We start from the raw sequence: 22048 nt of genomic DNA on the forward strand, positions 1-22048 counted from the left end.
TAGGTTGAGCACATGCTGAAGTAAAAAAAGAAAAGAAAAAAGAAGTTGAAAGTAATGTCATAATGTATTAAAAGTAAAACAGAATATGTAATGCCCTGCTCAGCTTCACAGAGAGGGAAGCATAAGAAAGCAACGCACCGCCAGCACCCTTTCTGTGGACTCCACAGTGAAGGATGTGGAGCAGGATCCAGCCAAACCTGAGGAGAAAAAAACTGACTGGTACCTCCCCCAGGTCATAGACCAAGCAAGATGTCAAACATGGAGACGCTTTCATAAGTGTAGTGTGTGTGACGTGTGCATGCCGGAGAGGCCAGCGAGTACAAATACCGAGAGAAGGCCATTGACTCTTCTGAAAACCTTGCTGGGAAACCTCCCAAAAGGTTCTTTAATCAGATCCACTAGGATGAGATATAAACCATAATAAGACCTCAGAAAGAATGGGTGGATGGAAAGTCAATGCATCTGGCACAGCGCAGGGGTCAGGACAGAAAGAGAGCAATCGTAGGGTGGGGCAGGGGTGAAGTTAGAGAGACCCCGAGGAGTCAGGGAGCACCCCAACTCCCAAGTGCTGCTGGAGCAAGGTCGGTGAAAAGTTCAAATCCAGCGGCTTCCCTCTCCATCACGTTCTCCCACCTCAGCTGTGATGAGTGTGAGAACACTGAGAAGTGTTAAGTTCCCAGAGCCAGGGGTTCCCACTTTGCAGATGCTGTGCACTTGCCTAAGACTGCAACATGGGTGTGCATGTGTTAAAATGATTGTCAGAGTGGTTACCGTGAAACTTTAATATCCAAAAAGTTCATGTCTGAGGGTTAGATAATTCATCTCTATTCCAGACTCATTAAAAAAAAAAAAGGCAAGGACAAGAAAAGCTTTCAAAAGTTCAATTTTATTGAAAGCGAACTGTCTCTTTCGTGTCTGACTAGGTTCCCCAAGATGAATGGACAGGGTACACACCTCGTGGGAAAGATGATGAGATTCCATGCCGAAGGATGCGAAGTGGCAGCTACATCAAAGCCATGGGGGATGAGGACAGCGGAGACTCAGACACGAGCCCCAAGCCTTCTCCCAAAGTGGCTGCGCGGAGAGAAAGCTATCTCAAGGCTACACAGCCCTCCCTCACGGAGCTCACCACACTCAAGTGAGTAACCCTACCTGTCTGCTTCCCTCCATCAGCCCGGTGTTAGCACCGAGGATCCGGCTGGTGGCTGGCTAGTTGTAGTGGGGCCGAAAGCATCCCTCAGATACCCGGGTGTGATGACTGGCCTGTTGATGTTGACATTGGATTTGACTTGTAAATACCACTGTCATCAAAGTCAGAGGAACACCGGGTAGACTCCTAACCCTCTAAGGCAATCAGAATGTTTTTGGAGGGGAAAAAAAGAATTCTGGTCAATGAAAAGGACCATGTACCCCATTTGGGAACCTTTTTTTCAGCCACTAATATAAAAGTCTTCCTTTGGAGACTTGGATTTTCAGAAAATTATGTAAGGTGGTGGAGATGTTTATGTCATAGAAATTTATAGAATGTGACCATGCTGGGAAATTGGGTAGGTACATGAGAGCTATTGATATGCGTGTTTGACTTCGAACTCCATACATATCACAGTTTGTAAGACCTTCAAAGTGTTTTTATTTATTTTGAAAAATGTGAGTATGTGTACTTATATTTGTGCGATTTGAAGAAAAACAACTTTGCAAGGCAACAGCTAGAACTGATTCTTTGTGGAGACATGTTCTAACCATGCTGTCCTGGCTAGCCTCGTGCTCACTGTGCAGTCTAGGCTGGCCTTGAACTCAACAGAGACCCGCCTGCCTCTACCTCCTTGGGGCTGTGATTAAAGCCTTGCCACCACACCCAGCCCAGACATTGATTATTTCAAACAGGCCTAATTTTTAATATTGTTTATAGGGAGTAAGTCAGAGCCTTGGAATATAGATCTGTTCGGACCTAAAGGTATATTTACTGCAGCTGATTAGCGTTTTTAAAGCTCCCTCTTTGTAAACACATGTGACTAATACAATTTATGTGCTTGCATTTGTCACAGAGTGAAATATTAAGAGACAAAACAGAAAAGGACAAAGCAGATGGGTTAAAATATAAAAATACAAAATCAGACTATTGATCAAGAACTTTGAAAAGCAGCTGACTGATCTATAACGAGAATTGTTTAAATAGCGAAGGACATAAGGAACTAGACAAAAAAAAATCTACTCTTGGGTCCTTTTCAAGGGACCATATGGAATTGCTCTGAAATTTTTCTAATTGAAGATTAGCATTGATACATTAGTTACCTAATCCACAAAGAGAAGCCCTTCTCTCTAACCTTCACACACCCATGTGCTTTCGCTTCGCTTTGCTGTGTCAGTTCATCGGGGCCGTCATCACAGACATCACCAACAACAAATGTACTGCTTCTTAGCACAAGGAGGTAGACATGCAGGGATGTGCACCTGCCAAAACCTGCCGCGGTCAGTCCTTCCTCGCTTCTTCTAGATTCTAGTTGAGGCCACAGCACTCGGCATGCCTTGGCTGACATCACATGGAGCTAACCCATCTCTCTCACGACACCAGCCGTAGCATGAGGAACCTCGCTAATTAGCCTCATGCTAACATGATTAAGTCTGCGAGACCATGTTCTTGCTGTGAGCTTTCACAAATACTGGCAGTGCAGCTATTTGGGGGAGATGAGTCAGCCTATAATGTGACTACAGGATAAAAATTGGTCATATGTATAAATTTATAAATTATATATGTATATAATTTATAGACTTTAAAATATCTCTCTCAAGAGACAATAATTGTCACAGTCATGGTGTCAAGAGACAAGTATTAAGGCAGGCAGAGGGCAGGAAGTCACATTAGTCCTGCAGGCTCATCTGAAGTGAAGAGGTGAGGATGGGCAGCCCCCGGCATTCTCCCTCGTCCCGAGCATCCTATCAGGTCACTTACAGGACATGCTGAACACATTAGGTGAGTGACAGCTGGGGCCTGAGGTGACAGTGTACAGTGATTGCCGCTGCTCACTGCAATACACAGCTGAGTCCTGAGGTGACGGTGTGCAGTGTTTGCCGCTGCTCACTGCAGTGCACAGCTGAGTCCTGAGGTGACGGTGTGCAGTGATTGCCGCTGCTCACTGCAATACACAGCTGGGGCCTGAGGTGACGGTGTGCAGTGATTGCCGCTGCTCACTGCAATACACAGCTGAGTCCTGAGGTGACGGTGTGCAGTGATTGCCGCTGCTCACTGCAGTGACAGCTGGGGCCTGAGGTGACGGTGTGCAGTGATTGCCGCTGCTCACTGCAGTGACAGCTGGGGCCTGAGGTGACGGTGTGCAGTGATTGCCGCTGCTCACTGCAATACACAGCTGGGGCCTGAGGTGACAGTGTGCAGTGATTGCCGCTGCTCACTGCAGTGCACAGCTGAGGCCTGAGATGACGGTGTGCAGTGTTTGCCGCTGCTCACTGCAGTGCACAGCTGAGGCCTGAGGTGATGGTGTGCAGTGATTGCCGCTGCTCACTGCAGTGACAGCTGGGGCCTGAGGTGACGGTGTGCAGTGATTGCCGCTGCTCACTGCAATACACAGCTGGGGCCTGAGGTGACGGTGTGCAGTGATTGCCGCTGCTCACTGCAATACACAGCTGGGGCCTGAGGTGACGGTGTGCAGTGATTGCCGCTGCTCACTGCAGTGCACAGATGTGAGTTCACTGAGAGGAGCCCTGTGAGGATAATGGAGCAAGCTTCAGGGAGACTGGAGACGGCAGGTTCTGAAGTCAACATTCTCAGCTTTGCACTAGGGACATTCTACTGACAGCTTCCCAGAAACAAATCCCTTGAAATCAATTCTCCCTTCCTTTCTACATAATACTTCCTTGCTAACTCCCTGGGCCATAGCTAGACATGCATACTCTTCTAGAGCCCAGCTTTGTGATTTTGTGACATGCCGTCATCTACAAAGTTCATGCTCAAGAACTATGTAATTGAGTCATCAAAGAAAGATAATGTTTTAAGTAAGCCTGTGGTTTTGTGGGGAGAGGGGCGCACTCATCCGGGGCACATGTAGTCCATGGGTCACAGATGAGATAATTCTGGAGGAGGATGTTGACGTCAGTGAAATGCTCAAACTGAGTGTGAGCAACGAGGGCTTGTTCTACTCTCCAAATCGATGGAAACTCAAAATGGAAATCGGTTTACTCACAGATATTTTTATAAAAAAGCATGTTTTATTACTCAGTACAGAAGTTCATCAAGCCGTCTCTGTGTTGACCCAGCAGCCTAGAGAATGTCTGAGCACTGTATAGTCATAATTCCTTCTCTATGTACACATGACATTCTGCAGAATTATTCCTGAGTCTGCTTCTCAGCGTATATTCCTCTCTGCCCTGTCTCATGAGTTCCATGTATTACCACAGTCTACATATTGTTTCCGTCATACTTAGTCACATACGATCATTTGCTGATGTCTAGTTTAACAGTATTGAAGGAGAAACAAGTCAAAAGTGTCATGGTTTGGAATCAGTCTCGTCTTATTTCTTGGTGGGGTTTTGACTGGAGTCATTATTTTTCTAGAAGTTTGAAGCGTTTAGTCCCTCATACAAAAAAAGATACCCAGCTCCTGGAATTCTAGTTCCCCTAAAAGAGAAAACTATATTTATGTTCCTACTTCTTTGACATTTAAGTCAGTTTTTTTCCTCCTTCCTCCTCAACAATTCGCAGCTTTAGGGATGAATCATAGACATGAACCAAGATAACTAAAATTAGTCCAGCGGGACTGGGACAACATTTTGTTTGTGGCTTTCCACTTCCCTCTTCTCCCAGAGACGGAGAGTACTCCTACACACCCTTCCATTGTTGGCCTCCTAGTTTCCAAAAGCATGCCGAGAACTTGTTCATGCGTCCAGCTCCTTAATGTTCCCGGTTGGGTCTTGGACGCACAAACCCTACGGGCAGGTGAACGTTCTGAAATCACGAGAGTCCATCTTTGGGCTTAGAGAGCTCTGCAGTCACCCCTGCCTGGAAGCCGCTGTCTCTCTCGTGTTCCTCTTCCTCTCCGCCCCACTGACCCTTGACTTCACTAGCTTCTCCTTCTTCTGGGATGAGCTGATGGAGCATCTAAAATGACATCATCCCTAGAAAATTATTATGTTTCCCAAAGAAGCTTCTGAATAGTCAGTAAGAAAATTTCAGGCAAGTGAGGAAGAAGTTTAGGAGCCAGAGTTTCTCCAAACCCCATCCCCGCAGTTTCGCTCTGAAAAAGACTTAGGTCTGTTATTTCGATTCTTTATATTTTTGTTTGTTCTCAGAGCTAGACTAGAGACTGCTGCAGTGGTTGGTTAAAATTTTGCCCAAGCCAGTTTTGAATTTATTTCACTCAAATATAGTATAGAAAAAAAAATGTTCTAAAAGGATATAAGAGAGCTGCCATTTAAAACATTCTAAAAGGTACATTTGGTTTGTTGGCACATGGCTTTAAGCCCAGCAGTCGGGGGACAGAAGCAGGTAGATTTCTGTGAGTTCAAGCTCAGCCTGGTCTATGTAGTAAGCTTCAGGTCAACCAAGACTATATCCTGAGATCTTATTTCAAGAAAATAATGACAATAACAACAACAAATCATCATCATCATAATATAATATGAAATACTCTAAAGTTAAGTTCAAATACCCAGTAATCCAAGGCAAATAATGCTTTAAAATATCTTAGTTTTTTTTTTTTTTTTTATCCCTTCATGGAAGCATCAGGTGCAATAAAATCTCCTGGGGGATATTGCTGGTCCCTAACAGATCCCAGGGTTGTGGGGGCAAGGAGGTATTGCATCAGTGGCGTAGACTCTGAAAGGCTGGTAAAAAGCAAACATCAGACTTGTGGGGAGAGCCTGGTTTCCCCTCCTCCTTCAACCTAGGCTGTGTTCCAATTTAGTGACTTTGCATGGTCGCCCCTCATTGGTTAGGCACAATCAGGACCTCTGACAGTGCCTGTTGCTAGGTCCTCAAGAGTATTCCAGGTTGGCTAGTCTTGGCCTTATCTTCCTGTTGGTGGGGGGCAGCTTCTAAAACCACTGAGGAGGGCCTGGGCATGATAATGGGACCAGTCAGGGCTCTTAGCAATTTAGATACAGTGTCTAAGAAGTGACTTAAGGGATTTTATGTCTAATCCTGTGTTTCAGGTGGTTCATCCTCCTCATCTTCATGTACTTCCCAGCTCCTCGCTTTTTGAAAGATAAATTAATTACTATTCTCATGTTGTGAGCAAATAGGCAACAAATAGAAACTCACAAGAGGAATATTGACTTTAGCTCACAGCTTGAGAGGGCATGGTCCATCCAGGTCAGGAGATACGGCCAAGCTCATGGCATCTGGAATTCCTTCCATCGGGACAATCCTTAAAGCAGAGAGCCATAGCTGTCCTCCTTTTCTTCTTTTGTTTATATGGCAGCCTGTTCCATGAGGTGGTATTACCCTCGAAGTGGGTGGGTCTCCCCTCCCCACTTAGACACCTCTGACTACATCCTTACAGATATTCCCACAGGTGTGCCTCCAAGGTGACTCCAAATCTAGGGGAGATGACGATGAGGATGAGCCACCCTAGTTGGTGAAACCACAACTGTCTCTTTCCTTTGAACTGATGGCTTAGCATCTCTGAAAAGTCTCAGGCTTTCAGCACGAGTGGGATCTCTACGCTGACTCCTCCACTCCTGGCTGTGTCAGATCCCAGCGCTGATGGCTAAATGTTAGCCTCCCTGATCCTGGACTCAGTGACCGCAGGTTGTCTGTGGATGTCATTGCCCATCTACAGGAAAAGTCTCTGAAAAACTTCTTGGCACTAATGAAGAAACTATAAGGATGAAGCACTGGAAAAAATAGTTATTTATAATTTAAATACAAGGGGAAACAGTACTGGCAAGTAAAATGCTTTGAGAAATGCCAGAATCCAGCTTCAACTTCAAAACGAAGGTCTCTTTCAAGAGCATAAGACTTGTTTGTCTTTGTATAAGTTTCTTTTTTCTTTCTAGACGCACTCTGTCCCTGCTTGTTCCTCACACTCCACATGCCCCTCCTACCCACCGACTGTTCTTCATGTTGTTTCTCTTCCCAGAAAAGGAAGAGGGTGGAAGAGATTGGAGCATTGCTATTTTTTTTACCAAAAATATGAGCCATATTTAAGAGCATAGCAGTATACATCATCCACCTTGGCCCTAAGGATGTAAAATAGCTCTGTTCTTTTGTTATCTCTTTTCCATGAATTCTTCCCATTCCTCTTATACCTTTCCCAAAGTATAAATAATTGTGGCACAAACTAACATGCACTCTGTACAGTCTTGGAGAGGGCAGAATAACACAACCAGACACTACACATTGTAAATTTCCATCCTCCGTGGCAATAATACTTTCTGTTGCTGTCCCAGTTTTTCCAGCTCCCTCACTTTCTAAAATAATAAGTGGGAAAATGTTAAAACAGAATTATTCCTTCTTATAGATAAATTATCACTTGCTTGTAGGCTAAGATCTTTTAAAGCCCCACTGGGATGAACCACGACTGAACACAGGAAGTACTTAGTGCAAGGAACTGCCTGCTGCTTCAATCCCTGATCACCAGGTGAAGCTTCGAACCTGGCCCTTCACTGGGATTTGAAAGCCCACATTCAGATGGGATTAGTCTGTTGAGTATTGTGGTCTACACCCTATCCTAGACCTTACAATATGGCTCCTCTTTTCAAAGCCTATCTTAGAAGGAAGCTTGCACAGATTGAACCGTCTTGAAATGACCTTGTTCTCAGCAATAAGAGAAGTATGTGTGTGTTTAATGGTTGGGAAAAGAAGTTCAGAGTCTTTTCAGAGAGCTTGAACACACAGCTTAGCAACAAAAAGAAGATAATTACCTAATTATAAGGTACCTTTTTACATATTTTTAATTATATGTATGTGTGTGTGTGTCTGAGTGGATATGTACACATGAGTGCAGGTGCCAAAAGAGACCAGAAGAGGGCGTCAGATGCTCTGGATCTGGAGTTAAGGATGGTTGTGAGCTACCTGATGTGGGTTGGAGAAGCAGCAAGAACTCTTAAGCACTGAGCATCTCTGCAGCCCGGATATCTCCATCTTCACAAAGTTCTCAGTACGTGACTGAGCACAAGAGTTTTACATATGTTCTATCATGTGGCCACCACTGCTCTTTACATGTGATTTAGAGACTTTCACAGATGAGTAATTCAAGTCTCACTGAGACTAAATAATTTGTCCAAAGTTTACTCTCAAGTACAGTAAGAGTAAAGATTTGAGCCTGTGTACTTAATGGAGAAAATAGAAACAGTTGGGTGGAATGAATACCTTACTAAAATCACAATGAACTGTTTACAAGGGGTTTTTTAAGGAGGGGAAAACAGGGTGAATATAAACAGCCCCAGAAAAAAAGACACTCAAAGCAGTTAGTAAAATTGAAGGCTGGATTCAAGATGGTATCAGAGGCTCAGTGAGGTGAATTCTGACCCAGAAGTATAAGCAGAAGACATGACTAGAAGGAATTTGAGAATGTTCTGCCTCAGGCATGGCCTGGGGTGAAGGAAGGAAGAACCACATGGTCAAAGGATCAGAGGTGCAGGGAGTGTGAGTGACAGCACACAGAGGCAGAGGACCGACTGAGCCTTCTTCAGATGGCTGCAGATGGGCCTTGCATCCCTGACAGACGCCATAGAGCTATGTCAACAAAACTGGGTTCCTTGCTCGTGCTCCCTCTCCTTCTGCTCCTGATTTGGACCTTGAGATTTCTGTCCGGTGCTCCAATGTGGGTCTCTGTCTCTGTCTCCTTTCATCGCCTGATGAAGGTTAATATTCAGGAGGATGCCTATGTGTTTGTCTTTGGATTCACCTTCTTATTTAGCTTCTCTAGGAACATGAATTATAAGCTCAGTGTTCTTTATTTATGGCTAGAAACCAAATATGAGTGAGTACATATTTGGGTCTGGCTTACCACACACTGAGACAATGGGGATGTTCTATCGGAACTCACCAAGGCCAGCTGGCCTGGGTCTGAAAAAGAATGGGATAAATCCGGACTAGCTGAACATAGTGGACAATGAGGAATACTGAGAACTCAAGAACAATCGCAGTGGGTTTTTGATCCTACTGCACATACTGGCTTTAGGGGAGCCTAGGCAGTTTGGATGCTCACCTTACTAGTCCTGGATAGAGGTGGGCGGTCCTTGGGCTTCCCACAGGTCAGGGAACCCTGATTGCTCTTCGAGCAGATGAGGGAGGGGAACTTGATCGGGGGAGAGGGAGGGAAATGGGAGGCGGTGGCGGGGAGGAGGCAGAAATCCTTAATAAATAAATAAATTTTAAAAAAATAAAATAAAAAAAGTGGGGGATGGAGTGGCAAAAAAAACTGGGGTAGCAGAGAGATGTGTGCAGGGAAGGAACTCAGGCTAGGGTTCTAGCAGTGGAAACCCCTGTGAGTGAGGAAGACTCCTCTTTGCAAAGAGCCTTAAAGTCTCAATGCCTTCCCTATCTGCTGGCTGGCATTCCTCCAGTGCAATACTGAACACCTGTTGAATACGGGCAGCAGGTAAAGAGAGTGCCCTAGTTATAATCAGACAGTGCCCATGCAATCTAGTCATTGACTCATGCAGTAAACTTTTATTCAGTATCTTTACTGCTTAAATCATTTATACTCTTGTTTCAATACATGCACTAAATACATGATTAAAAATTTGATATTCAGATAACACACACACACACATCCAGAAGATTAGCACAACAGAGAATAAGGAGCTTAAAATTCAGTGACAAGAGCTATCAGTATTGATGTGTATTTTAATGCATTTTCTGTTGGTACAACTAAGCACAATAAACAGGATAATTATTAAAATTGAAAGCCTTTAAAAAACAAAATTAGAAGTTATTTGGCTCACTATTTTGAAGGACGGTAAATTCAACCACACCGTACAGCATCTAGTTTCTTGGTGCATCATAACATGGTAGGGGCCATTGCAGGGATAGATATAGCAAGGACAAGGTGTGTCAGCTACAATCTGTCTGGTTTCCTCTTCTGATGAAACCACTAATACCACCATGGAGACCCCACCCTCAAGACCTCATCCAATCCTCAGTGCCAGATACCATTAACACAGGACCTTGGAAACCAATACCAACACATGAATATGTGTTGTCAGGGAAAAAAGACAGCAAATCATAACAATGGTTTTGTTTGGAATTTTTTTCTGGTCAGAACAGTCTACTTGGCATGGGGAAGGGAATTTTGATGTATCGGAATAGTTCAAGTTTTACTAGCTTTGATTTCTCTTCTTATATTCTTCAAGGAACCTCTGTCCTCCCCCTAAACAGCAGGACATCACACAGGGTGGAAAGCTTCTTCCCCAGGAAGCCCAGCCAGCCATATGGAAAGCAGTTGCTAGCCCTGTTCAGAAGAAAGCCTGTATAAATGTGTCTTACCAGAGGATGCATTGAAGAGCAGGACTCTCGATATCCCCATGTAGCAAACAGGAGAGAGTCAGCGCCACAGCGCGGAGTTCAGGTTACCTACAAGGAGGAACGATCAAGTCAACCCTTACGGAAGCCCTCCTGGTCTATAAACACTGTGTTGTGCTTCCCAGAGGGCCTGTGCTAACACTGCGCGGATGTATTATGTACTTTTAAGTATGATGAACAAAGCATCTACGTAAGATTCTTCCAGCCTGAGGAGTCTAAGATGTCATCACAGGGGAGCACTGTCCTCCTACTGTGAGCGCCAGTTCTACATTTCCCAGCTGAGCTTGTGAGATGGCATTTCAACTCATTCAACACAGCCATCTCCTCTTAGGTCTTTTCCTTCTGTTGGTGGAATTGCCCCTGTCCAGAATGCAGTGACAAAGCATTGTGGGTATCACTTCTAATGCCTTTGAGCTTTATGGCTTTCCCATTCCTCTCTTGAAAGATTCCAATGAACCAATTTGCTCTGTACCTGTTCTAGCTCTTTCCAGAGACGTTTTACACGGCTCCTAAAAGGCCACCTCAGAATCTCATTTTGCCCATGCACAATAGAACATTCCAAAGCATCAATGCCAACTTCATTTGAGCTCTTTACTTCCAACCCTCTACATATTTCCTAGGTTTCAATCACGGGGAGGTATTGTTTATTCTGGGTTCTGTATTTCAGGCCTTAGACCTATGCTAGACAAGATAAGCTAGATTAAGGCGGGTGCTTTAAAACAGTCTTGAAGTCAGAGACTTCCAACAGCTACAGGTGATTTCTTACACACACTGTGTGTTTACTTGGGGTCATTAGAGCACTCTGCTCACCATGACCAAGTGTGGAGTCTCCACAGCAAAAATTCCCACAAGTTCACCAAAGCAGACCCAGAGAAGAGACCTTAAAACTTTGGATTGGAAGTGAGCCAGTTCCCTTCCAGTTCCACTGACAAAAGCTAATGGCACAGCCATGCCTGACTTCAAAGAGCTAGGCAACATGACCACATGCAAGGACATAAATGCAAAACACTGTCGGTCAGACCGCTCTAAAGACAACCAAAGCCCATCTTTTTTTTTAAATATTTATTTATTATGTATACAATATTCTGTCTGTGTGTATGCCTGTAGGCCAGAAGACGGCACCAGACCCCATTACAGATGGTTGTGAGCCACCATGTGGTTGCTGGGAATTGAACTCAGGACTTTTGGAAGAGCAGGCAATGCTCTTAACCTCTGAGCCATCTCTCCAGCCCCAGCCCATCCTTTTGAATACTAAATATTTAGTGTACTCTCTGTCCTGCAAGAAAAAAAAATATAGGTTCATGCTCACCATCAAATGGGAGGAAATCCAGAAACCCCATCCTTTTCTGACGAAAAATCTGTATGAAACTTTATGTCCTGTGGCAGATATGGGATAGTGGGTGCCACAGAGAGTGAGACACCGTCCAGGTGTGTCTGAGTGACATAGAGACTCAACAGGACAAATGACCTGCCTCCCACATATCTAATGTAATTGTAAAGTACGAGCAAAAAAAAAAAAATCTCTAATCAACACTCTCATTAGGAAGAAAAAGACAGGATCACGGTAGGCATGGCCCCACAGCGGTCCTGCTGGTAGGTTGTTGCCTGTTGTAGGGTCTCTTCCTTGGGAAAAGCAGTTTTTCTTGATGAGGCTGATATTCTGTTTCCAGAGAGCAACTACTTGTCTGTTGTTCTTCTTGTCTCTGAGCCTTGTCTCTGGAAGGACATTTCTGTTACCGTTCCCGACTATATCCGTAGTCCACTCTAAGGAACATCTGCTCCTTCGCAGCCCAAGTGGTATCTCAGGATTCTTCCAGAAACATGTCTTTTCATCTAATCTTGTGGTCCCTTGAACAGTACAGCTCCATAATACCACAGGCACCCTCTTATCTCTTGTCTCCAGTGAGCTCCGTGAACTGGTTACCGTACTGACAGGACCCGTGTAGATGCAATTATTATCTGGCCTTGGGTTGTCTGCCTTCTTATCCACACACTATTGTAGATACTCTCAGCTCATCAAGAGTTAGACAACCAGTCTTATTCACTTTTCTATTCTGAATAATTTTGTTTAATAAGAGGGATCTTATTGTATCTTAATGATATCTTCTTCTCGTTTCTCTGAGTTATTCAGAGAGATAAACAGTGGAGAAGAGCAGGCACGTCCTTGAATGGAACTTTGCCACACGAGGCGAGTCTCACATTCCCTCGCCATTCAAAGTTTCTTCGGGTTTTGTTTTACCTTCTATAAGTTAGTTTAGAACCAGTTGCTTCTTCCAGTCCTTCAAGCACCCAAATGTCTAACCTGTTTATTGTTTGACTGCTACTTGAAAGATCAGCCCCTTTTTCTCTGAATCTATTCCCTTCCTAGCTTTGTCGGGTGTTGCCAACAGCAACAGCCTATGTTATTAACACTATGTTCTGAATTCCATTGTCCCATCATCTCTCTTCTGGGTTGTAGAAAACAGTTCACAAAATGATTCACTGGGAAGCATTGATCAACACTTTCTCCAGCCTCTAATGGCCACTGTTTGCTGATGACTACCACGTACTGAAAACACAAGGCACATGCTTTGAGATTTTTGTCATTCTCGGTGTTACAGGAACGTCCTATTTCCGATGCCAGCTTGTGCCCCAGCAAGGTTAGGTTAAGCTGTGCTCTGCTGATAGGCGGTTCCCAGATGGCCACAATTTCATCCTGCTCTGCCTACGGTGGTCACTCCCATCCTTAGTATCTGCTTCCACAGTTGCAGAGGCACAAAAGGAATGTGGTGAATTGAGCACCATTTCCTCGAGGTGAGACATGGCTCTGGCTCACGTTTCACTGCTAAAGCAAGCCCCACGGCGGGCCACACCTCCCTTCAAAGAGGTAGGGAAGAACTGTGCTACCAGAAGCCTAGGAAACTGAGAACCAGGTCTGCTTGGTGAGCAGCGTCACCAGACCTCAAGGTCTTCCTTCATTCTCTCCCCCCCACCCCAGCTCCTATGCGCTGCCATTGCTGTCCCTTGTTCTCCCATAAAATACCCAAGCACACAGCCCAGCCTCTGATGCTGGATATCTCAGTTCAAACCCTTATCTCTGTCACTATGAAGTACATAGTATGGTAAATTACTTGGCCCTTCTATACCTCGACGTCTGGATCATTGATTCAGGGACACGATTAGAAATCATGGAGGTGCAAGATGGTGCATGTGAGGCACTTAGCTCATAGAAGATGCTCTCTAGGGCTTAGCTACCATCATGTTCCCCCCATCATCCCAGTAAGTGCAGTCTTCGGATACTTAAAATAACAAAGAATGGACTAGAAGAATATTTCCCTTCTTCTAAACCTTCCTCTCAAACTAAAATACTTTCCCATGGCCAATATTTCTTCTTCCTAAGATCTCCCGGGGCAAATATTTGTGAAGGTAATTAGCCTTCATGTGATTTTTGCTAGTATAATCTCTTTCTCCCTAGCGTAGATGACAAGTAATGTTTGCGCATCCTTTGGCACAGGAATAGCCCCAAGCAAAAGCTGAATTGTGGTCACTATGCCACCACCATCCCTGCATGCCTCTGGTAGGCTGGACAAGAATTTCACACAGTGGCATCAACCTGCAATCCCTGAGGTAGACGGCCGTCCAGCTTCTGCCGGAAGTCTTCTGGCTGTACTCTCTCAGATTCTTCAGCCCCCCCCCCCCCCCATGCTGCAGAGTCTGTAGTTCTCTGAAAGTTCTTCCCTCTCAGCCCTGCTTAGCACTGCCAACCCACCTGGAGGCTGGGAACTCAGTCTGTCAGGCATGCATTATCGTGGTAAAAATATCTACACAGCCAGCCCTAGTATTGTCATCTTCTTCGAATGCTGGCATATTTCCTTTAGTTTATCTGGGGATTCCCTAAGATTCTCTGGGATTAATGAGTCCTTTATGATTGGAGAGAGGTCTTCTTCAATGTCCATACTAACTACTCACTACTTTTAAAACTTGTTTGAAAATCCGCAAAAACCAAAGAGCAAGAGAGGCATCTGATCATCCATGCTGATATATAGCACTGTTTTCCTTCTCCTCCTTGGCTTTCTTTTCAAGACTGATAGTTGCAAATAACGGTGTATTCGGAATTCTCAGTACATCTTGTTTGATCCCAATATTCTCAAAAGGAGTAGAGTTGAGTTTAACCAAAGGATTCCCAGGTTTTCTCCTCATCAGCCAATGACCAGCTCTGCCCTGTGCCTTCAGCTGTAAACCTCTGCTTTCTGTGCCAACTTTCTTCCTCTCAATGACTCATAGAACCGTGGGGGCTTTTCCCCCCAAGCAATCTGGGGACTGCCTGCACCATCTGGGCATTGTTCTTGACTTTCATCCTGGAACCTTCCTTCAGTTCTTTGGATCACTTCTTTTCCCCAGAAATGGCAGGGCTGAGAGCTCTTGGCATAGATCTAGGTTACCAATTGCATATGGCATCGCCCATACCTGAGTTGTCCCTGGGTCAGACTTAAGAAATTCTCACTCTGTTGATGATACTGGGTTGAAAGTTTGGCTTATCCTAGAACCTGTCTCTTTATAGCCTTAGATTAAAGAGCTGGTTGAGAACCACAAATTGGCATCCCTTACTTAGTAAGGTTGTCATGGGTAAGTGGGTAAAGATGCTTGCTGCCAAGCCTGAGAACCTGAGTTCAATCCCCAATACCCACAGTTACCTACTTCCTGTAACTAGACCTCCTTCCTCACCTCCCAATAATGCCATCATATTATGAATGCCTGAAAGTGGATGAATCCATCAATCAAGTCAAGCTCTCATGATCTAACTGACTGTGGAAATACCATCTCAGATAAACCTAGATACGTTTTTAATGTTTTATTAGAATATGTTAATTAAACATAAGTGTTTCATTATTGCATTTTCATACATATACTAATGTGTTTCACTCATATCTTCTACTTTCATTCCCTGACCACATACAATAATCCCTTGTATCTAGAGGCTCCATTCCCTGATGCCCTAGGCATTTATTGATCCATCCATTGATAATCAAAACTAACCAACACAATCAGCTTTTCATCACTGTGATAAACTACCTGATATACATAGCATAAAAAGGCCAGGTTTATTTGGGCTTGTGGCTTCTGAGGTTTTAGTCCATGGTTGAATGACTCCATTGCTTTGGGGCTTGTGAGACTGAGCATCATGGTAGATATTGTGCCATTAGAACAAACCTGCTTACCATATGGCAGTGTGAAGGCACATATAAAAAAGTTATGTAGACACTAGTATCCTCTCCAGTGCCACCCTCCAGCCACCCGACAGCGCCACAGATCTCCACATGTGGGCCTGCAGGAGATGTCTAAGATCCAAGCCATAACATTGACCATACTCATCAAGCTCAACACTGCATTACCTCATTGAGCAGAACCACTTCACAAAACTGAGTCCTATCAGCTGATGGTGGCCATCATGGGGGCATAATAAAGGAAGAAGTCTAACAAGACCCAGAAACCAGGAATTATGTACCACAAGTACCCCTCTATATGCAACAATTTTTAGTTTTTAATATGACCTTTCAGAAATATTATGCACATAAATATTGCATATTTTTTCTTTGTGGGAGGGACAAGTTTTTGCTACGTAGCTCAGGCTGGCCCCGAACTCATGATACTCCTTTCCTCTACCTCATGAGTGAAGGTTGCAAGCAGGTTCCAGTATTCCCACTGGGCACACGTTATATACACAGGAGTCTAAGCTCTCCTTAGAAGCATTGTCTACACCTTGCTCTTCTCTCTTCAAACTATACCTTAAATATGCTTTCTATAAGTTCACCATGTTTTTTCTATTTTCATGTGTGTGATATGCATGTGTGTGTGTGCATGTTTGCATGTGTGAGGGGACATACATGTGGGGAGCACTGGGGGGCCTGAGGTAAATACCAAGAATCATCCTTAATCCTTCTTCTGCCTTACTGATTGAAGTAGGGTCTCCCAGTCAAACCCTATCTCATCAATATGACTCATCTCTCTAGCCAGCTTGTTCTAAGGGTCCCCTGTCTCTATCTTCTAAAGGAAGCTAGAGTTTCAACCAGGTTCCACACCCACGCAGCATTTATGTGGATTCTGAGGATCTGAACTCCACCTGTAATGCTTTTGTGACAAGGACTTTCACCACGGAGCCATCTCTTCAATACCAGACTATGTGAATCTGAGTAATTTCTGGGTACTCCACTCTGTCCATGTGCCATGACTTATGCAATCGGTTTCCTCTGTAGGGAATACTTTTTTCCAAAGTTATGGAAAAACTAACTTTAGGAAAGGGGCGTTCATAACATATCAAAATGGTCACAGGGCTGTGATCCTTGCACGAGCATATAGAAAAGAGGTAAGAGTTAAAAGGCAATAGCTATAAACGTAACAGCATATGGTCTTGGAGTACTGAGTCTGAAGACAGGAAAAATACAACAGAAAGCGCAGTATGAAGCCAGATGTGTTCCCAATCATCAAAATGGGAAGGCTGATCACGAAGCTAACTCTTCTGTTCCCCGCAGGCAGGGCTGGACTCAGACCCTGACACTGGGGGTAGACATACAGAACCTTCCACCAGGAAACAGCTGAGAGGCCATTGCCCTTAGATTCCTCGCTTGGTTTTCCTTTTTAAGCTCAGAATCCTGGTGAGATGTCATCAAATGTTTAAAACTAAAATGAAGATTTCTAGCTTCTTTCCTTCCTGTAGATCTTGAGACTGAGCTGATTGCAAGGCCAGATCCCCACCCCCACCCTCACCCCTTCCTCGATTTCTCTTCCTGATTGAAGGGAAACCTTCATCTTCGGTAGAGGGAGTTCCTGATAACATTCGAGGGAGGGAGTAGCCACCCTTGTGGCAAATCATGTCTGCTGTTTTGTTTTGTTTTTCCAAAGTCAGGTAGATTCATTAAATCCTTGTGCTCTTCAGTGCCCACTGTTCCCACCCTCCCCGGGTTTATTTAAGTAGTTGCCCATAGCAACCACCGGCATCTTAAGTAGCTGATGGGCTTTGTGGAAGCAGCCTGACAAGTTTCTTCTGACTTGGCCTCCGTGATTAGTCTCTGGGCCCTGGGGGTAACTACATTAAAATTTAAATAATATTTTAAACATATAACCGTGGGTTCTGCTCTTCTTTATGTATTTTTAAAGGGCACTACTTTTGGAATGGCACACTGAAATGCTAAGAGCTGCTATTATTAGGGTCCACTAGTCACCCTCAGTCCTGACAGTCGTTTCTAGAAGAGAGAGGAAACTGAGGCAGAAGGCCCAAGGAGTCAGCTTCCTCCTCTGCTCCCATCACCCTTCATAGTAGCATCCAAATTTCTGTCCGCTGGGGACCTCAAGCTGAAGTGTTCTTCAGGAAAGGTGCCCTGAGAGTGTGGGGAAGACCGCCATGAGTGCACAGGTGAACCTTACCACCCTGCACCTGTGAGGTACTTTGTTTCTCACGGGTTTTTCCTTGCCTGTAAAACTGGCCTAATTTTACCTATCCTTGTTCAAATACTTGTGAAAAGTAAATCTGCTGGTGAAAGTTGAATTGCCACCCTAGCGTACCCATCCTGGTTCACCAGGAACAAATATTACCTTGAAAGAAACAGCCTTCATGTGGGGAGAGGCAACTTGGCAGTTAAGGGGTTAACTGCTCTTGCAGAGGACCAGAATTTGGCTCCCAGCTCCCACAGTGGGCAGCTCGTACCCCCTGTGACTGCAGGCCCAGTGGGTCCAATGCCCTCCTCTTCCCTCCATGAGCACCGCGCTCACAGTAATAAACCACACACACAGACGCACAGATGTGCACGTAATTATACATAAAAATGCAAAGCAATCCTTAGATGAAAGTGGATAGCTGGAAAGCCCTATAACCCAATGACCGATGGACAGACAAATGAAGCCAGCTGTTTTCTAACCTGGCGTCTTTGCTGTGCTGGTTGGAACTCAGTGAGTAGGGGAGTGGCCAACATGTTTCGGATCCTGAGGTCTAGTACACTGTGACACACTGGATCCTCTGGCCTTTGGCCAGTTTGTGTAGCACACGGCCCTCTGCAGTAAAGGAGGTGAAACATGAAGAATAGATGTCTGTGTGCTCCCTAGCCTTTGACGGGCGGACAGGAGGAGGCTTTCTTCTCCTGCTGTGCATGTGTTTAGACTTCAGTCTGCTATTGGGCGTATGCTTTGACCTCCATGAGAAACCATAGACAAGGGGGTTCAAACAACAGAAATTTACTTTCTCCCAGTTTGGAAGGTTGAAAGTCTGAGATCAAGGTGCCATTATGGTAAGATGTTGGTGAGAAACTTCCTACTTACCTCTCCCTCCACAAACCAAGTGGCTGAGGAGGCACTGAGCAATCTTATCAGGACATTAATCTCATTGGAAAGGTCCCCCCCTCATGGCCTCATCTAAACTTACAGACTCCTCCCACAAAAGCCTTGTCTCAATAATCCGTCCCTTTGGATGGGAGGTCTTCCACATATGAACTTGAGGGGACACAGTTTGTTCCACCTGACATTCATGTTCTGTCATAAGGAAAAGTGTTGGTGCCTTCCAGAAAGCAGAAACTATTGGCCAATGTATTTTGCGGGTACCAGTGGCCCCTGATGATGGAATGTGCTTTGGTGGCTCGGTGAGGACTCAGCAGGTCTCATTTTATGCCTGTTTCAGTGCTTAGCTTCCCGGCTCAGCAGTTATGACCTATGGGTCTGTAGCGTGATAAAGATGTGTGTGCTCCTAGAATCTCTTGGATAAGCCGTAACTCAGTGCACTGACCCCTCTGTTCCTGACTTCTTAACAGAACATGCTGCCTAAATCCTACCTCTCCGTGGAATGCCATGGTATAAGAAGACAGTCTGCATATGCAATGCTAGGAGCGTATTGTGATTGTGTGCTTTCTGCAATTTTAAAAGGTTTATCGTTTGCTGCTTACTTGTAGTAAACAACCCTCTTTTCTGTAAGACAGTTTTCTCCCAGTGATAGAAAGTGTTCGTCAGCTCTCTGGTACTGTAGGAAATACCTGAAATGCCTATAAATAATACATTTATAGAGGGGAAAGGTTTACATTTGGCCCAGTTTCACGGGCTCCAGTTAGTGTTTGATTCACCCTGTCATTTTCAAGCTCGAAACAAGGCATCTCACAGTAGAAGCACACAGTGAAATAGCTCAGCCTAAGAGGAGAAAAGGACAGAGGTAGGGTGCTATCGCCCCAAAGGTGCACCCTGTTGACCTCCCCACCGTCAAGGTTCTACATCTCCCAGGAGCATCACGCAGGAGACCAAGATTTTGCCAAGTGGATCTTTGGGGGATATTAAAGATCTAATCATATAGTTCAGATAATGAGCAGAACCAGATGTAGTCCCACAACCAGTGAATTTCTCGTAATACTGGATGCCAACACAAAGAAAGGAAGGGGCATGATTTTTGAAGAGGAGCAAATGAAAGTTGCTTCCTCTAGATATTTGGTATGAAAGATTTTTCCAGACACCCTTAGGTCTGCAGTTCTCAGTGCTGTGCCCACCTTCATAACGAATTAATTTTTCTTCCTCTGTCACTGCCTGGCAGCTTAAGACGGACACAGAGGTGCAATGTCACAGCCAGAATCAGTGATGTTTGCCTGCAGTTGCTGGGGAAACCTGGCTTCCCTTGGCAAGAACCGGTTCGACTGGGAGCTGACGATTCTTAGCTCCCTTGTCCTATAAAGCCTTTGACCATCTCCCCTGAATGACCAGCTCCTTTGGGTCTGCGCATCCCACAGTTCAGTTGTGCAGTATGTCAGATGCCAATGAGATACCATGGAAAGATCCTGAATTTCAGTGTGTGGGTTTTGGCTGTTATGTGGAAAAAAGAACATTTGTGTTTCACTGGGGTGGTTTGTATCCTGCAAGCCATAAAACAATAAGAAAACGGGTGAACACAATGGAGAAAATGCTCTTTATTTAATGTGTCTACCTTAGCCCCCAATAAGAAAACCCCCTCATCAGATTTATTTTACCTGAAAGCAGCGCTCCAAGCTACCTTCAAGTATTAGAAAATATTTTTGACAGTTAATACTCAAAAAGACAAAGGAAAGAGAGAAGAGAGAAAGGGAAGAGGAGAAGGGGATATGATAATTCCCTTTTCTATTTCAAGCCAAGCTTTTTCCTGACTTTTCGTAGTGTCCAGGTTTCTATCTTGTCTGGCATTAGTCAAGTGGCCCCATGACCCTCGTTTTGCTTGCCAGAATGCGTTATGTATACACACCAAATACTGGGGCCATGCTGCATTGCAAATAAGTGGTCAACCCACAAGGGAAATTGACTGAAATGGATTTCCCCTTCCACAATAAATGAGTTTTCACTGATATATTCTACAACCTCCAAGACTCGGCAGCAGGGGAATGAAGGTGTGAGTGTCACAATGGGAGACTAGCACAGCAGCCAGACAGAAGCCAGAGGCGATGGTGATTGGAGGGGACACCAGCGGCACACATATCCCTCACCATCTGTCGAAAGTCAGCGGTATCCTACGCTGAGAATCCACAGCATCTCTTTGCCCCTAGGTACCTGGTCTGACTCCCACAGCCACACAGTCTTCTGGATAATTGGCCAATTTCTTCAGACTACCCTCTGGAGGTAGCTGGCCAAGCCTTTGTATGAGCTGGTAGGGGAAGGAGGATGTTGGAACCCCTGCAATCTCTTTTCTGTCTACCTTTCCTGTACCCTCCAAAAACCTCAACTCCTGGAAGATTCCTTTGCACACGGAGGAACTTACACTTGCCTCAGAAAGAATTGTGAAGCAGGAGACTTGCAGTTATTCCCAACCCAAACTAGCTCCACGCTACTTATCAGTGGAAGGCATGTTCAACAAGCTATCAGAAGCAAGATTTTTTTTTTTTTTTGGCACTTCAAACTCTGAAGTCAGAAAGATAAAAAAGAATCGCTGCCTAATATTAACGTGAACGTTGAACATGTAGCCCGGTCATGTATGCTGTCCACCTACATTCATGTTCTCTTATTTATGTTAGGTCCCAGGTGACAGGTTTCTTGTCTGCCATCACCGTTGGTTCATGGCAGTTAGGAAAGGATTAAAGGTAGAAGTACTGCCACCTAAGGGATGTGACGGTGAACCAGTCTGATGGATGGTCTGGGACCAGGCCAAGCAAACCCCTCCTAGCAAAGAAGAGAAGGAGCCCATCTAGTTCCAGAGGAAGTGCTTGTGTGTACATGGCATCGTGTTCATCCATGTGTCCATCGAGTGCTGAGGATGTTCTGGGTACCACACTCTGTTCTTGAAATGATGCAGTCAGCTACCTCTGCCATGTCTTCTGTTCTAGAATGGGTATCAACTAGTGTCCACCCTCCCGGACCTGAGCACCTAAGCTATTTGGGATTGCCAGATAGTAGAGCTATTAAGTCAAAACTTCTCTCCTTTGGACCAGTCCCAGACCACATAAATTAATGACCAAAATGTCCAAGAATCCATCCATTTTTCACCATAAGTCAGTTATGAGTTGGGCTTGGATGTCAGCAGCAGACCAGCAAGGACCACAGTGGAGTCTGTGTATGGGCAGACCCACCTTAGGCTAGCCTGCCTGTGATGGACCACCCTCGTGC

The 22048-nt window shown here is 44.8% G+C and overlaps 1 protein-coding gene across 11 annotated transcripts in view; it reads left to right on the plus strand.

Annotated features, from left to right (window-relative positions):
- LOC121434631 (disks large-associated protein 1) overlaps positions 1–22048 on the plus strand; it is a 684271-nt gene that overhangs the window by 465005 nt on the left and 197218 nt on the right. For all 11 annotated transcript variants that reach the window (XM_041633553.1, XM_041633552.1, XM_041633551.1 and 8 more), the window contains one exon: positions 924–1138. In XM_041633553.1, the coding sequence (XP_041489487.1) occupies positions 924–1138 (215 nt within the window). The remainder of the gene's footprint in view (positions 1–923; positions 1139–22048) is intronic.

The sequence above is a fragment of the Microtus oregoni genome, unplaced genomic scaffold (assembly GCF_018167655.1).
Source record: "Microtus oregoni isolate MIOR12 unplaced genomic scaffold, Mior012 000044F_ref0000062, whole genome shotgun sequence".
NCBI classification, from domain to species: Eukaryota; Metazoa; Chordata; class Mammalia; order Rodentia; family Cricetidae; genus Microtus; species Microtus oregoni.